This window comes from Pseudoliparis swirei, chromosome 12, assembly GCF_029220125.1.
Source record: "Pseudoliparis swirei isolate HS2019 ecotype Mariana Trench chromosome 12, NWPU_hadal_v1, whole genome shotgun sequence".
NCBI lineage: Eukaryota > Metazoa > Chordata > Actinopteri > Perciformes > Liparidae > Pseudoliparis > Pseudoliparis swirei.
This window is the reverse complement of record NC_079399.1, coordinates 5,718,391-5,735,566: the sequence shown is the minus strand read 5'-3', so window position 1 is coordinate 5,735,566 and position 17,176 is coordinate 5,718,391. Positions and strand designations below refer to the sequence as shown.

General features: G+C 43.1%; 2 protein-coding genes across 2 annotated transcripts; one reads left to right on the top strand and one right to left on the bottom strand.

The window, feature by feature from the left end:
- Positions 1 to 1,952: 1,952 nt before the first annotated feature.
- On the bottom strand, positions 1,953 to 9,997 carry stx7l (syntaxin 7-like). Its single transcript, XM_056428382.1, has 10 exons — positions 9,942 to 9,997; positions 7,692 to 7,785; positions 7,502 to 7,571; positions 6,880 to 6,970; positions 6,335 to 6,472; positions 4,359 to 4,405; positions 4,157 to 4,259; positions 3,957 to 4,029; positions 3,630 to 3,712; positions 1,953 to 3,207 (listed from the first exon to the last, which is right to left on the bottom strand). Exons 2-10 carry the CDS (start codon positions 7,774 to 7,776, stop codon positions 3,112 to 3,114), a joined length of 786 nt encoding a protein of 261 aa, XP_056284357.1. The 5' UTR covers positions 7,777 to 7,785; positions 9,942 to 9,997; the 3' UTR covers positions 1,953 to 3,111.
- On the top strand, positions 7,794 to 15,370 carry LOC130202675 (protein LEG1 homolog). Its single transcript, XM_056428383.1, is given in 10 exon segments — positions 7,794 to 9,683; positions 11,156 to 11,458; positions 11,674 to 11,760; positions 11,815 to 11,859; positions 11,862 to 11,887; positions 13,134 to 13,238; positions 13,348 to 13,466; positions 13,790 to 13,931; positions 14,030 to 14,126; positions 14,219 to 15,370. Coding segments are annotated over 10 exon segments (1,137 nt in total). The 5' UTR covers positions 7,794 to 9,622; the 3' UTR covers positions 14,371 to 15,370.
- The last annotated feature ends 1,806 nt before the right edge of the window (positions 15,371 to 17,176 follow it).

Here is a 17,176-nt window from a genome sequence, read left to right as displayed (position 1 = left end):
CCGTCTTAACTGTTCAGCAGCCGTCGCCAACATCGTGCTAAGTTTCATCGCTCGTGATCGAGCGTTCTCTGGTTGGGCGACCGGGTCAAACCACAACAGAGTTTTTCCTTTCCATGTGTCTAAACTGCGTCAGGGCCTGAATCCCGGTTTATTTCCCCCCGACGGAAAGACCCTCGGATGTTGTTTTCCAGCATCACTCACAGGATGATGACATTCAATCTTTGTTTTTACACTCGTAAATAAAAATGTAAAAATCCTGTCCACTGGCTTTGAGCCAGAAACTTTCCGGTGTTTTCTATAATTTCTTTGAATGTAAAAACTAACTACTGCATGAATATTCTCTCTCCTCTGTCCTTATCCTTCTCGACCTTTCTGCAGCATTTGACACCGTGAACCACCAGATCCTGATCTCTTCTCTTCAGGACCTGGGGATCTCAGGCACTGCACTCGCTCTTTTCTCTTCCTACCTTAAAGACCGCACCTACCGGGTAACTTGGAGAGGATCTGTGTCTGATCCTTGTCCTCTCACTACTGGGGTTCCTCAAGGCTCCGTCCTGGGTCCCCTCCTCTTCTCTCTGTACACAAATTCTCTCGGCTCTGTCATTCGCTCGCATGGCTTCTCCTACCATAGCTATGCTGATGACACCCAACTGATCTTCTCGTTTCCACCGTCCGAAACACAGGTGGCGGCACGAATCTCTGCCTGTCTGACTGACATCTCTCAGTGGATGTCTGCTCACCACCTGAAGATCAACCCTGACAAGACTGAGCTACTATTCCTTCCAGGGAAAGGCTCCCCCACCCACGACCTGACTATCACCTTCAACAGCTCTGTGTTGGCCCCTACCCGGACTGCCAGGAACCTCGGGGTGACACTCGACAGTCAACTCTCCCTGACGGCCAACATCGCTGCGACGACGCGTTCCTGTAGGTACATGCTGCACAACATCAGGAGAACACGGCCTCTTCTTACTCAGAAGGCGGCGCAGGTTCTGATCCAGGCTCTGGTCATTTCACGCCTCGACTACTGCAACTCCCTCCTGGCTGGTCTACCTGCTAAGGCCATCCGACCCCTGCAGCTCATCCAGAATGCAGCAGCTCGACTGGTCTTCAGCCTCCCGAAATTCACCCACACCACTCCTCCGCTCTCTCCACTGGTTACCGGTGGCTGCCCGCATCCGCTTCAAAACACTGGTCCTGGCGTACCGTGCTCTAGACGGATCGGGCCCCGTCTACATCCGGGATATGGTCACACCGTACACCCCGGCACGTTCGCTCCGCTCGGCAACAGCCAACCGACTTGTGACTCCTGCACCTCGAGCTAATCACTCGAAATCCAGACTGTTTGCTGTCCTGGCTCCTCAGTGGTGGAACGAGCTCCCCACTGACATCAGGACAGCAGAAAGTCTCTACATCTTCCGTCGGAAACTGAAAACACACCTTTTCCGACTATATCTGGATTAAAACACAGATTAGCACTTCAGTGGCACTTAGATAGCACTTACTTATGGTACTTTTGTAGTTCGACTATGTTGAGGAAATGTTACTTCCTGTATTCTTGTTGTTCTTAGTTTGTACTCTAGGTTGAAATGCACTTATTGTAAGTCGCTTTGGATAAAAGCGTCTGCTAAATGACATGTAATGTAATGTAATTCAATCTTTGTTTTTACACTCGTAAATAAAAATGTAAAAATCCTGTCCACTGGCTTTGAGCCAGAAACTTTCCGGTGTTTTCTATAATTTCTTTGAATGTAAAAACTAACTACTGCATGAATATTCTGTTTCGACAGTTTTGGTGAAAATTATGCTTTTTGGAATTAGAGGAACGCCATGGAAAAATAAAAACAAATATAATACACTGTGCATATAATAAACTACAGAGTCGTGCAACAACAACCTTCTGTGATAAATCATAATGTTAGTACCAGAATAACATCAGGATGGCACATAAAAATGTTCGCAGTCACAATTTATTCGCGCACACTGCAGGCAGCATCATCTCAGAATGGAAAATATACACTTGCGCATAATTTTACATCAAAACGGGTCGACGGAAATAATAATTGGTGTTTGCTCGCGCTCACGTTATACTTTTCAGTTACATATCGTGGTCCTTCATATTAGGAATAAAGAGACAGAGACGGTTACTGTTGGCTGTCAGTCACAGAAAGTACTTTTCTATCAGTCCAGCCCCCCCCCACCCCACACACACACAGGTGTTTCCACTTAATTTGGCTGATTGCACCAAGCAGTCAGATCATTGAAAACACCCACGCGGTGTGAATGGCCTTCAAAATAAAAGAAGCAGACCTGAAAACAATCATAAAAGCACAACATTGAACTATATTCCATGTTGCATTTCGTGATGCTCTGATGTGCAATTCATTTCAACAACAATGACTTTCCTTCACCGTCCATTCAATCTCTCCAAGCTGAACAATTAAAAAACAAAAGAAGGTAACGCCGTGCCGACGTAAAGTAACAAAACCTTCTCCTGATTACTTGGAATGACTGGAGTGTGTTGTGTGGTCCCAATCAGGAGATTCAGCATGCGTGTGTGTGGCACTTCTCGATGTATCATTAGAGTACAGGATGGGAATTGGTATAGAAATGAACAATTAATTGTAATTTGTTAGATTGTAAAATAAAGAGGGAACATGTCTCTGAGACAATGAGTGGCTGTGACATATCTGACCTGATGATATTGATATATATATATATATTGTTGTACTGCGTGTTATTCATCATTCAGGGCCAAACGGAAAACAGTGATACTCCACCTGTGTTTACACCTTCCTCTGGAACCCGGGTGGTGAGGACTAAAACATTTAAGCTTTCCCGTCAAGTAAATCACGACAAAGATCAGACGCGAAGAAATTAAATTAAAGCCGACGATAACCTCCGCCACACAGATTAGTTTTCACCGTGAAGGAGTGTGTGTGCGGTCCGTTCAATGAGGACGGTCACATCTCAGAACTATAATCGAGTGAAAGAAAGACAGAGAGTCCAAATGACGTGAGAAGAGTAGGAGGAGGTGCTCCGTGCTTTGTCCAGGTCGATGACTAACCAGGAGAGGCGGATGAGAGGAAGAGGAGGAGGAGGCAGAACCCTTCACTGTTTGACAGAAGCCCAGATGATGAGTCCAACGACAACACAGACGACAAGCAACACGATCACCAGGATGCACATCTTCTTCCGGGAGCTCCGCTGGAGGAGGAGGAAGAGGGGGATGAGGGGGAGAAGGGGGAGGGGTTAAAAGCACAAAGAGGTTGTTTGTGAAATATACAAGTATTCAATATAATCTGTATCCTAATGGTATGAATCAGATCACCTTGTGACTCAGTTTTTTCTTTTCCTTCCCCCCTCTACTCCTCTTCGTCTTTCACCAAAGAAAACTCACTAAGAGCCTAATCACGTGGGGGAGTCCTCGTGCAGGAGGAGGAGGAGGAAGAGGAGTAACACATGCACATATAGTGCTGCCTTCAAAGAGCCCGACAGCCGTCACTTTTACTTGGATCCATTCATCGCTCCGCCAGTTACAAGCTGACGTTTATCCAAGATGTATAGATTTAAATTCCTTTCCTCCTTTCCTTTCCTGAATCCTTTCTCCTCGTCCTGGTAAGCTTTACCTGATAGGATGCAGCACGGGACAGCTGTTGGGTCGCGGTCTGCACGTGCACATCTGCAGTCTCCACGTTGGCCTCGATACTGTCTGCAGAACACAGGAAACACACGTTGTTCATGCAGCAGGTGGGAGGAGGAGGAGGAGGAGGAGGAGCAAATGTACAAGATAGATAACTAGACAGTGGTGTGATTATTTATGTTGTTTTTAGTCTAAAAAGAGAGTTTTTCACAGGATATATATATATAGTATATACAATCCTTAATTCTCAGTGGTGCATCCCAATGTACGTAATCACTGATCCTATTCAAGGCGTCAGGTGTCACAAGCTCACCTATCATGTCTCCCTGCTCGTGGACCATCATGCCCAGGTCCTTGAAGATGTCATTGATGTCTGTGATGTCCGACTGAGCGACAGAGAGAGAGAGAGACAGACAGACAGACAGACAGACAGAGAGAGGTGGTTCATGTGAAGCTGAGGAGACGCCCTACACACTAATGTCCACGCCAATCTAGACGTCTTATTTCTCAAACCTCCAGCTGCCTGATGGACGTCTCCCTCTCCTGGATCAGCCTCAGATCTTCTTCAGTGATGGCCTCCGCCTGCGCCTGCGCCTGCGCCTGTGCCTTGGATTCACTGCACGGACAGAAGTCATTAGAAATCATAATAATAATAACCAACAGAAAGCAACACGTAAAAATTTTTTTTTTAAAGTGCCAGAAATAGTGAACCTACTGAAGAAAATCGGGCACATATCCAAAGCTGTCGTCGGGCAGACCTGCCTGTGAACGGGAATCAAGAAGTGCAAGTAAACAAACTGCAACGCTGTGCAAGTCACTGCAAACACACTGAAGTGACTGAGCACAAGCCTGCTGGGCACGGTGGTTGTGTGCAGCCTCTGAGCCGAGGAACGTTCCCTCGGCCATGAGAGGCCGGGAGGAAGTGCTCCTGCTTATCAGCCTGAACACAGAGATACGGAAGCTCAGAGATTAGAGACGCCGAGCGAGCCGGCTCTCCGGAGGGCGTCGGTGTCCAGGAACCTGCTTTGCGGCGCCTTAAACTGGATATTTTGTATTGTTAGTGTGTTTTATTTTGTATCTTTTATTAATGCACCCGCTGCTGTGATCCTGACATGTCCCACTGTGGGACTAATACAGGATTCTCTTATTTTATCTAATATGAGAGCAACTTCCCGTGAAACTTCTTTAAAAAAACTCAGTTACAAAAAATATGAACGCGAAACTGAAGGGACAACAACAACAACAACAACAAATACGGGTTCTCCAGCACCGTCTCTTAATGCTGGGATTTATTCCAACACAAATAAGTATATATACTCTTAATTCATTTTACTTTCGATGTGTTCATACGTCACTTTTGCTTTGATTTACACTACCGTTCAAAAGTTTGGGATCACTTAGAAATGACTTTATTTTTCAAAGAAAAGCACTGTTTTTTCAAGAAAGATAACATTAAATTAATCAGAAATACACTCTCTACATTGTTAATGTGGTAAATGACTATTCAAGGTGGAAGTGTCTGGTTTCTAATGAAATATCTCCATAGGTGTATAGAGGCCCATTTCCATCAACTATCACTCCAGTGTTCTCATGGTACATTGTGTTTGCTAATCGCCTTAGAAGACTAATATCTGATTAGAAAACCCATGCAATTATGTTAGCACAGCTGAAAACAGTTATGCTGGTGATATAAGCAATACAACTGGCCTTCCTTTGAGCTTGAAGTTTGTAGAACAAAATTAATACTTCAAATATTAATCATTATTTCTAACCTTGTCAATGTCTTGACTATATTTTATATTCATTTGATAAATAAAAGTGTGATTTTTAATGGAAGACACAAAATTGTCTGGGTGATCCCAAACTTTTGAACGGTAGTGTATAATCCCGAGACATGAGGAGGAAATCAGAGAAAATGTAAACATTTATTTCCCACGTGTTCAAAATTCACGAGGTCTCACTTTGTGTTCAAGTTTCACATTTAGAACACGAGAAAAAGTAAATGTGTGAATTGTTATTTCGTAAATCAAAGCAACATTTGAGAATAGATATAATATTAAGATAGCATCACATTTCAATGAGTTGCCCAACTTGAAATGTATGGCAACCTTTTCTACCAGGACATATTATACTTTAATAACTTTACACATGTATTGCAGCTCATCTCCGAGTGCATCTGCAGATATTAATATTAATACAACTAGTCAAGATTAACTATCGAATTGGTTTGTTACTAATTCAGATACAGTCAGTCTGGTTGGCTCCATTTGCTTCATATATATTTTACATGTTACGTACAATTTGTGTCGTCTATGGTGTAATTTCATAATGTTGGTTATCCAGTACAGACGTCAGTCCATCCTGAGATTGGGATCACTCATTATTTTATTATCTTTTTGTGGGGGAGGGGTCTCCATTATCCAAAGCACGGGTCAAGGTGCAGACGTTGTCGTATTTTAAGATTGTAAGATTATAACCCTCCTCCAACTTTGTGATTTGTAATATTGGGCTATAAAATCAATAATATTGACCTTTCCGTGGATGGATGGACATCCCATCCCTTCTCATATCCCCGCATGTCAAGCTTTTGATTACAGAACACCTGCTAACACAAATCTGTCTTTTTTTAATCACTACTTTTCGCCGATCGGCGCTCTGACCTCGCAGACACGGCGGCGGCGGCTTACTCACCGACACCCTGGAGCACGCCCTGACTCTGGCCACGAAGTCTCTCTCTTTGTCGGCCGCCTGCCGCTGCGTCTTCTGGAAGCTGTTCAGGGCGGCGGAGAAGTCGTTCACCAGGCGCTCTTTCTGCAACTTCCTCTGCCGCTAAAACACAAACGCCGAATAACAATGTTAGGGGAACGGTCACAATGTTAAAAGTGTGGGACCAAATGAGTATTAACCAGAACCGGCTCGGTAGAGAGCATACCTTCACCGCAGCCACTTTTTTGGTACCTTTTCATGACCTTGACCTTTGACCCGATCGATCCCAAAATCTAATCAAATGGTCCCCGGACAATAACCAATCATCCCACCAAATTTCATGCGATTCGGTTTAATACTTTTTGAGTTATGCGAATAACACACATACAAATAAATAAATAAAATTAATAAATTAATGAAATAAATAAATAAATACACAGCGATCAAAACATAACCTTCCGCATTCTCGAATGCGAAGGTAACAAGCGGGGAAATTGGGACTTTTAGCAATAGTTGAGGCAGTGCAGTACCTGATCGGGGCCAACAGGAAGTGCACTGAATGCTTTGATTAGTTTGTCGGTCTCCTTCGCCAGCTGGTTGCCTTGCTGCTGTTTCTGCTGACTGGAGACCAAAGACAGACATTTGGTTTTTAATGCAGATAAATACGGTCCACAGGGTTCATACACATGTTGATCAGAGGATTTCCAGGACTTTAAACCAAATTTCCATGACCAAACATTTTGTGAAATCTCGGTGTATACACGAGTATAAACCTTAAATGACACAAAAGATTGAGAGACAATAGTTTGATTAAAAGAATGAATATGTTTAATCAAACTTGCGGAAATTAACATATGAATCAAACAAATTTTCATGACTTTTTTCAAATCTTTTGGGATTTAATTCCAATTTCAAAGACTTTTCCAGACCTAGAAATAACCATTAAAAATATTCCATGACTTTTCCAGGTTTTCCATGAGCGTACACCCCATGTCCAGACATTAAGAAAACTGACTCATAACCCAATACACATATTGTTATGACTGCTTGACAAATGTCAGCATGCCTCCACCTGCAATTTAAACCAGAGCTGGTTTTGGGAGTACAGCGGTGAGCCAATTATGCAAAGCGAGCCGCGCCCCCGTTACTCACAGCGTCTGCGTGAGCTTGCTGCCGTCATGCTCCGATCCCAGCTGGGAAACGGCCCTCTGCAGCTCCGAGGCTGGGGGGGAAGAACGAACACACACATCGTTTATCTGTACACGAGTGTCCCCACGCGTCCACCATGATCCACGGAGTGGAACCAGTCAAAATGTGTGTGTGTGTGTGTGTGTATATTTACTCAGTAGTGTCAGCTTCTGGACGTTGGAGCTTATTTTGTGAACCAGAACACTGGGGTCCTCTTGCATCCCAGCCTGGTAGGCCATGACGGAGAGCTGTGAGGACACGCACACATTTAATCACATGCACGAGTCAGACAGAGATGACCGTTACCATAGTTACTGTGACTAGTTCAGTGTGTTGGAGACTTGACACGTGAAAATACCTTCGGGCAGCCAAACTTTGGTTGGTTAGTTTGAATCTTTTGTGTGTGTCACAAGTTTGAAATCCTCCAACTGGGAGGATGGCTAAAACTGACATGCATATATATATATATATATGCACTGAAGTCAGAGGCTTAGGGGAATATTCTCTATTTTTCTTTTATGATTTTAAATTGCAAAAAATATGTTATTTAGTAGGAAGGGCTTGTTTTGTACATGGAGAACAAAACACCGTACAATATGTGTCCCTGAACAACAGTAGAAAATAGAAACGCTCACCAGTCGATGGTAAATGAAACTGGAAGTCTAACATTAAAATGTGTGCAGAGTGGAACCGGTTCCCGTTTCAGTCTCAAGTTCACAATAACGCCAATGACAGGCTGGAATATTGACAGATGTGTTGCATAAGCACGATGTCGCAATAGACACGGAGGGTCGCTGTAGGTGAGCACTGTTGGGATAGTTACTGTGACTAGTTCAGTGTGTTGGAGACTTGACACGTGAAAATACCTTCGGGCAGTCAAACTTTGGTTGGTTAGTTTGAATCCTGTGTGTGTCACAAGTTTGAAATCCTCCAACTGGGAGGATGGCTAAAAGTGATATGCATGCATATATATCAGTTTTTTTTGGTGATAAATCACAGTATGGACCTCTTCAATGTACAGACGGAGTATTTGAGAGCCAAACAGAAGCACTTCTGGTTCAATAAGGACCGAGGGTCACTTGGGTTTTTCTGCACTGGAAAACTATTTGGGATAAACAATCTTCCAACAGCATATTATTAGGCTCTTCTGTTGATATCAAACAAGCAAAAAAATACTGTTTTAAACAAATGGACTATATTTATTATTATTTGGCTCTTCTGTTGATATCAAACAAGCAAAAAATACTGTTTTAAACAAATGGACTATATTTATTATTATTTGGCTCTTCTGTTGATATCAAACAAGCAAGAAAAATACTGTTTTAAACAAACGGACAATATTTATTATTATTTGGCTCTTCTGTTGATATCAAACAAGCAAAAAAATACTGTTTTAAACAAATGGACAATATTTATTATTATTTGGCTCTTCTGTTGATATCAAACAAGCAAAAAATATACTGTTTTAAACAAATGGACTATATTTATTATTATGTGGCTCTTCTGTCAATATCAAACAAGCAAAAAAAGACTTTTAACTGAGACAAATGGACTATATTTATTATTATTTGGCTCTTCTGTTGATATCAAACAAAACAAAAAAGACTATTTTAACTGTTTGTTGTTTGATATCAACAGACGTAGCACTCGTAGACTCCCCCTAACTGGACCAGGGGGCTTCCCAGACCCTATTAAGATCTCAAAGTCCATCTTCTATCACAAATTACATCTGTGATGCATTATTTCTGCTCCTATGTGCTGCATTATAACATATCCTACATTATAACATATGCTTGATAGTAACATGTGCTGTATTATAACATATGCTATTGGCAGCAGGCTTGTGTCGCCACTGTTTCCTACAACGGCACCGCAGCCTTGTGGGAAATATATGCAAATAAAACCACCATCTGCTGGGAACCCTCACAACAGAAGCTGGGATCCAGCCCCCTGTCACCGAGTCACGAACTTCTACTTTCATTAAACTTATTGCAGCCACCCCGCCTGACTGTGTGCGCGCGCGTGCACGCGCGTGTCCTTTATCCAGTAGCTGGGAGCGAAGAAAAAAAAGAATGCGGAAATCACATGAGCTTCACACCCACGAGACTAGGGCATAACAGACGACCCCTATTTATTGATACGCCAGGTATTATTGATATCCACGGTATATATATCGATAATATCTCGCGAGCAGTGAGGTCATTAAGTTACAATCAAAGTCGCAGCACAATTTCAACAGTTCTCTCTCGTCGTTTTTTTTCTTCGGGTGATATATTCGTTTAAATTCCGTTGTTCCTGAAGTCTAAACGTCATCATGAGATAGTTATTATTATCTTTGTCCCCGCAGCGTTGTCAATCGTTCCTAAATGTGCAGCCGAGTGGCGTTAAAAAGTGTAGACTTTACCTTTCTTGTGACTTGCGACAGCGGCGGTCTACTTCCTGCTTCCCGGCCACGCCCCCGTCACGTGACCAGACGGCTGGAGGAAATAAATCCCCAAAGAATATGTAATCACATGACGAGCATGTACTTGAGTTGTCTCATTATATGCAGCTTTTTACTTTACACCACACTTATTTGACTAATTTGTTATTGCTAGTTACACAACAGAGTTCACACACACACACACACACACACACGCACGCACACACCTTATGATGGTCTGCTGATGAAACGTGATGCATTCTTATTGATTAAAATACCAAACTGCATACCGGTGCTTTTGAAATCGCTGAAAACATTTAACTGCATTACTGCACTCTGAAAAAGATGATTCTATATAACAATGAACTTACCAGAAGTAAACTTTTACTTACTAGTATTTTAATTGGGTAAATTGCTAACGGGGTATTTTGTAGGTTGGTTCCAGTATTTTAAAAGTAAATGTATAAAAGAAAAGACGACTTTAAGTAAACAAAATAAATTAATGAATGGTGGAAGCTGTGAAAAAATAACTTTTACATTGCTATTTACAGAAAGCATATACCGTAACCTGAATAAATAGGATACCACAACTACAAGTTTGGGGGTAACTAATTGTCCTTGGTATTTTTGTAGTTGGGCTTGCTTGAAGAAATACTACTTTTTTGATACTTGTTGTTCTGAGTTTGTACTCATGGTTAAATGCACTTATTGTAAGTCGCTTTAGATAAAAGCGTCAGCTAAATGACATGTAATATGCCATATATATATACATATATATAATATATATATATATATATATATATATATATATATATGTAAATATACATATATACATATATATATATATATTATATATAAATATATACACATATAATATGCTATATATATGTATATATAAATATATATTTATATATATAAAAATATACATAATATGTTTATATATATGCATATGTACATATACACATATATTATATATATATACATAGCATATATATATATATATATTTATATGCCAGGATGAGAGAGACACTTACTGTTTCTGCATATTTGATGGTATTGATCTCTGTGCACATGCCGTATCTTATCTGTCGGTCATTGAGAGTCCACATGAGTCAGAACATTTGAACAGAGTACATAAGCCTCGCATTCAGGCCTTGAGCTTCAGTCAGTTGAGAAGACCTCCCACTCCTCCTCAGCCATGCTGCGCCCCGCGGTCCTCAGTCTCCTCCTGGCGTGCGCCGCCGTGTCCCTCACCAGCTGCGCTGTCATCCTCGAGGATGGCATGCCCATCCAGTGGGCTCAGACGGCCGGCCAGGTGACCGACCTGCCCATACAGAACGGAGTTCTGACCCCCGACCCCTGGAACTACCTCCACCGCATGAGTCTCTACCGGCTGATCATCGCTGCCACCGACCCATTGAGTGGCTCCATGGGCACAACTCCCACTGACGGTGCCATCTAGGGACTGCCGCTGCAGTTAGGATGGATGCTAACATCAGGTACCTTGAACGTATATATTTTAAATTATTTCTTTGTTTCCCTTTCCAAAAAGTGGATAGTGGATCATTTTGGAGCAGTAATATACAAATCTAACTATCCACAATGGCTTCTCATCCATTTATTGAAGAAATAACCAACGTTCACTGAACTCGGACAACAAAGCAACACGACGACACACACTGACGGCGTCGGGTCCAATGTGGTGTTCCTTTAGGCCGCCTCGCTGACCCAACTGGAGCTACAACCTGCGGCCTGGCGACCGGAGATACCAGGTGTATTTCTACTGAGAGCTGGTGGGGCTGTAAGTATGACGCACACATACAATCATGACAAACCCACTTGTTTCTCCCCCCAGGTGTGAACTACTATGCCTCTGCACTCCCCTTCATGTCCGCTGCCCAGCAGGCTTGATGGGAGCAGGAGTTCAGGTACATCAAACTGAAAGTACGACAGTCTACAGCTAAACTAGCTCCAGGCTCGGCACGTGGCTCACTATGTATATACACACATACATGTATATATGTGTGATATACCCAAAAGTTTGGGGTCGGTCACCCAGAAAATGTCAGGTTTTCCATGAAAACTCACTTATTTATCAAATAGATTGCAAAATGAATATAAGATATAGTCGAGACATTGACAAGGTTATAAATAATGATTTTTATTTGAAATATTAATGTTGTTCTTCAGACTTGTCGCTCAAAGGAATGACGGTTTTTGAGCTTCTCTCACCAGCATAACTGTTTTCAGCTGCGCTCACATAAAAAGGGTTTTCAAGGTTTTCTACCCCTCCGTTAGTCTTCTAAGGCGATGGCGAGATTTCATTCAAAAACAGAGAATAATCATTTACCACATTAACAATGTAGAGAGAGTATTTAGGATTAATTTTATGTTATCTTCATTGAAAAAAACTTTGAAAAATAAAGAAATTTCTAAGTGACCCCAAACTTTTGAACAGTAGTGTATGTAGAACCAAGGGTAGCGTAGTCATCCTGTAACCACAAGCAGGCCGGTTTGACCCCTGGCCTCCTACAGTTTGCATATATTTATGTAAATGACGATTGTAATAAAGATATTTCTTAAGGCTGAGAGGCTGCGGGGTTGTCATGACGCGTGTCAGCCACTAAAACCAACAGAAGACACAGATTAGTGTCAAACAAAAGGGGTCGAAAGGTTACAATTCAATTTTAACATAGTGTGTATTTTGTTATAGCGTGTAAAAAGTATTATGACAAAAACTAGGTTTTTAATCACTACCTAGGGGTCCACAGGATCTTTCAAATCTTACGCTTCACATTCATTGCCCGTGTGAGCAGCGCTGCAATGCATTCTGGTCTCAGCTCCTCCTTTGCATGAAGCTGAGGTCGAGGCAAATTGCAAACTTTATGACTCACCAGTTGTTGAGGGAATTAGAATAGATTAGTCAACAGCTCGTCTTATAGCTCTCCGGAAATGTCATCAGACACGCAGCTCGGTGAACTACTTTTGTAATATAAGAGAAAAAAGTTATAATTTAATTGAACAATATGTGAAAATGTGCACTAGCTTCAACTGTTTTCCTTTTAAATGCGGCTACCTGCCCACATTAAGGACCCAACTGAGCATGTGCAGAGTGTGAATGCGGTGGTTGGTTTTGATGATGATGATGAGGAGCATACATGTTGACTCCATCAGGTCCAGATGTAGGCCCCTGAAGGTGTAACGGACTACTGCACAACATATGCCTCCTGTGCAGTCAGCCACCCCGACGTCATCACTAAGTGGGACGCCTTCTTCCAGGTACATCTTCATGTCTCCACACACCAGTGGACACACAGATGAAGAATGCTCTCATCTTCATGGAGGCGCGACACTAAACCGCCTCGCTCACCTGTGTGTGTGTTTAAAGGCTCTCAAGGGCGCGGCCGAGTCTGCTCTCCCAGAAAATGAGAAGAAAGACTATCCGCTCGGTCTCTTCTGGGAGGCCCACATGGCTTCATCGTACGCCTCTTCCTCATGCGCTACCAGGTAATCAATCAATCATTCAATCAATCATTCAATCTACCTACTGACCTAGCTACTTATCTATCTATCTATTTACCTACCTCTCTACCTACCGACCTATACTGTATCTATCAATCAATCAATATATATATCTACCTCTCTATCTATCTATCTATCTCTCTATCTATCTCTCTATCTATCTATCTATCTATCTAATTATCTATCTACCTACCTACCTACATCTATCTATCTATCTACCTACATACCTAACTACCTATACCTATCTATCTATCTAAGAGGGGTTGCTCTAAGCTGTGTCCCTCTCCTGTTGTCCTCCTCTCCTTCAGGGCGAGCCACTACTCGTCTACAGAGGTGGCCTTTTCTATGAACTGGGAGAACTCGGCCGAGTACGTCGCGGCGGCACATTTCCACTCCAATTTGGAGAATTCCGCCATGTTCATCGCCCCTCTCCCAGGCCGTATACTGCAGGTGCGTAACCCACGACTACATCCATCCATTCATCTAACGTGTGTGTTCTGTTTATCTCCCACAACCCTGAGCATGCATCCCACTCTCTTTCTGTCTAGGTGGGCGACACTGCACCCAACATAGCCGACCTGAGCGAGGCGGAGAACCACACCGTGTCCATCTTCTCCTGGATCAGCAGCATCAACAATTTACTGGGTAGGTCACACTCACACACACATTCACACTCACACACACAAATGATTATCACGGCCTTCTGAACTCTTCATGATGATCATGTCCTCCGCCAGCTGGGTCCCTGGTGCGTATGTGAAAAGGCGCCATGTGCTCGGTGGCCACCAGGGAGAAGGGCAGAGAGATGCTGGGCCAGCTCCTCCTGAACCCCGGATTCGCCACCAGCACGTTCCTGTCCATCATCTCTGAAATGACTCACGGCTGCTGAAACAATCACACACTCGCTCACGGAGAGAGAGACATAGAGCAATTTCTCTTTTTTTGAAAGCTAAAAACAAACATTAAACTAGAACGGGCACTCGGTAGAGTGCATACCTTCGCATATCACAAGATTGGGCATTGAATTATGAACATTTTGGCATTAGTTGCATGCCAATTGGATACAAATGGACCGCGCTATGGTAAAAAGAAGATTTTGACCTTTTCATGACCTTGACCTTTGACCCGATCGATCCCAAAATCTAATCAAATGGTCCCCGGATAATAACCAATCATCCCACCAAATTTCATGCGATTCGGTTTAATACTTTTTTAGTTATGAGAGTAACACGCATACAAATAAATAAATAGATAAATATACGGCGATCAAAACATAACCTTCCGCATTTTCAATGCGAAGGTAATCATGTGATTTGACTTTTTTTTAATACATAGTACAGGATTACTTTTGCATTTCTGGGAGGGAGGTTTCACAAAGAGAATATATTTGGAGTACAAAAAGAAATTTCTTTGTAAAGTATTGTGATTATTTGGAAGGAGTTTAAAGCAGGTATAGTCTTGTATCTATCTTTGTTCTCACCACTCTCTTGATACATATTCCCCAATAAAGCATGACAAAAAAACACAATAATATTACTGTTATTCTAGTACTCTTTTTTGTGATTGTATGATTGCACATTATTGCAGATTCTGGTTTGAAGATGCAGAGTAAGGTTTGCAATAGCACTGGGGGAGTATTAAATACAAATTTAGTCAATTATGTTACATTTTGGGGTAATTTTACTTGATATAAGTATTTCCATTCTCTTTTATTTAATCATTTTACTTCACAAAATGAGACACTATAATCATCTGACAGCTGTTGTCACTTTGCAGATTTAAATTCTACCTCCAAAATAAGTGTTTGAGTTCCTTAAATCTGGATTATTGTAATAAACTAGCAGTGTGTAAAGAACTACATCATTAATGTGTTCCTTGCATGTTTTGGATCAGTAATAATCTAATTATACGTGTTATATAATATAGATGTGCATTTGGACCGGGTCTATCCCAGTGGCGTCCCTAGGCTAAAAAACCCGGGGCTACGCGCGACACATCCGCGCACACAGGTGAGCTCACTCTCACTAGAAAAACTCACTAGCACATTGCTCATGCCTTCTTATAATTAGTAACACACAACCGTCTCCTGCCCTGTGGAAAATTATATCTATTCTATCTATTCTATATCTATTCTCTATCTATTCTATATCTATTCTCTATCTATTCTATATCTATTCTCCACTAAACTGAACCCGCGTCTCCGCTGCTGGGGTCCTTACGCTGCCACAACGACTACGAGTCGTACGTCCACTGCAGCTGGAGGGAGCACGGAAACCAAACACTGCAGCTGTGGTTCCAGACAGAAACCCACAGGTGAGGACAACAACAACAACAAGGTGTGTTGAGGACGTGGCATCATGGGGAGTGTGTCTTGTGACCTGCAGGAAGCAGTGTGCGCCTCACCCAGCTGAAGTGCAGCATGCAAGTGAGCGCAGGACGGCCCGGTGCAGATATGAGACGCAGGCCTTTTCCATCGGCATCGAACACACGGTCTTCTTCCTGGAGGACCGAGCGCTGACCCACTGCTCGCCCGCCCCGCGCCGCACTAGAAGAACAAAAAACTGACTCGGCACACGATCCTCTCACAGGGCTCGCCGGTCAGATGCTTTATGCGTGCGGTTATTTTTCTGCATACGCAGGTTTTACGTGTTTCTGCTTGTCCTGCTGTTGCCTCTGACCTCAGCAGGCTGACGGGCGTGCATGTCAGACTCCCCCCCCCCCCCAGACCGCTCCGACCGGCGACCACGGTCGGCGACTCTGGCCGGATCAGCGACGGCAGCCGGCGACTCCGGCCGAAGCGGAGACGCCGGCCGTGGAGGCCGGCCGGAACGGAGACGCCGGCCGTCTGTGGCCGGAACGGAGACGCCGGCCGGAGAAGCCGGCCGGAGCGGTACTGCTCTGCTGGAAATCACTGCTATATACAAACTCTGTTTCGCTGCTCCGTGACGTCACGACTACGAGCGACGTCACCGCATCAAAGCGCAGACTGTTTCCATGGTGACTCAGTGACGTCACGGAGAATGTCTTGTCCGCGAGCGCGCGATTAACATCCGCCAGCTAAATCTGCCAAATGCAGAGCTGCCAACTTTTCAAAAAACCTTGGAGTGAGATTTTGTCGGGGGTGACCAAAATGTTGCCGCGCACGCAGCCACACACGTTGGTGGGTATAATATCAGGAAATTTGAATAAATGTGGCGTTGTACCCATGTTGTACCCTGCATTCTGGCCTGGCAAAGGTCTTTTACGAGACATCTTTGCTACCGTAAAGAATTAAAATGTTTTTTAATAACTCTACTCTCATTTACAAAAACATGCCTAATTCTATTGCACAAATGTCCTGTCTTTATGTTAAATTCTTTATAATACATCTTACTTGTTCAAAGTGCTGTTTGGAAATGTTTTGAGAGGGTCCTTTTCAGTGGCGTCCCTAGACTAAAAACACCCGGGGCTAAAGCCCCGGATGTTTTTTAATTAGCCCCGAATGTTAATTTCAACACACACAAAAAAAAGATTTGGCACACAAGTGGTTAACACCTCCAGGTCGCACGTGACGTCATTCACCCAAAACAGCGGAGTCAGACTGGCAGCAGGCGCACGTAACAGCAAGCTGCTGTCTGAGTGTTTCTATGTCTACACATTTCGCTGCTACACTCCTCTGGGCTAAGCCCAGCGCCGCCGCTCCCATAACGCACATC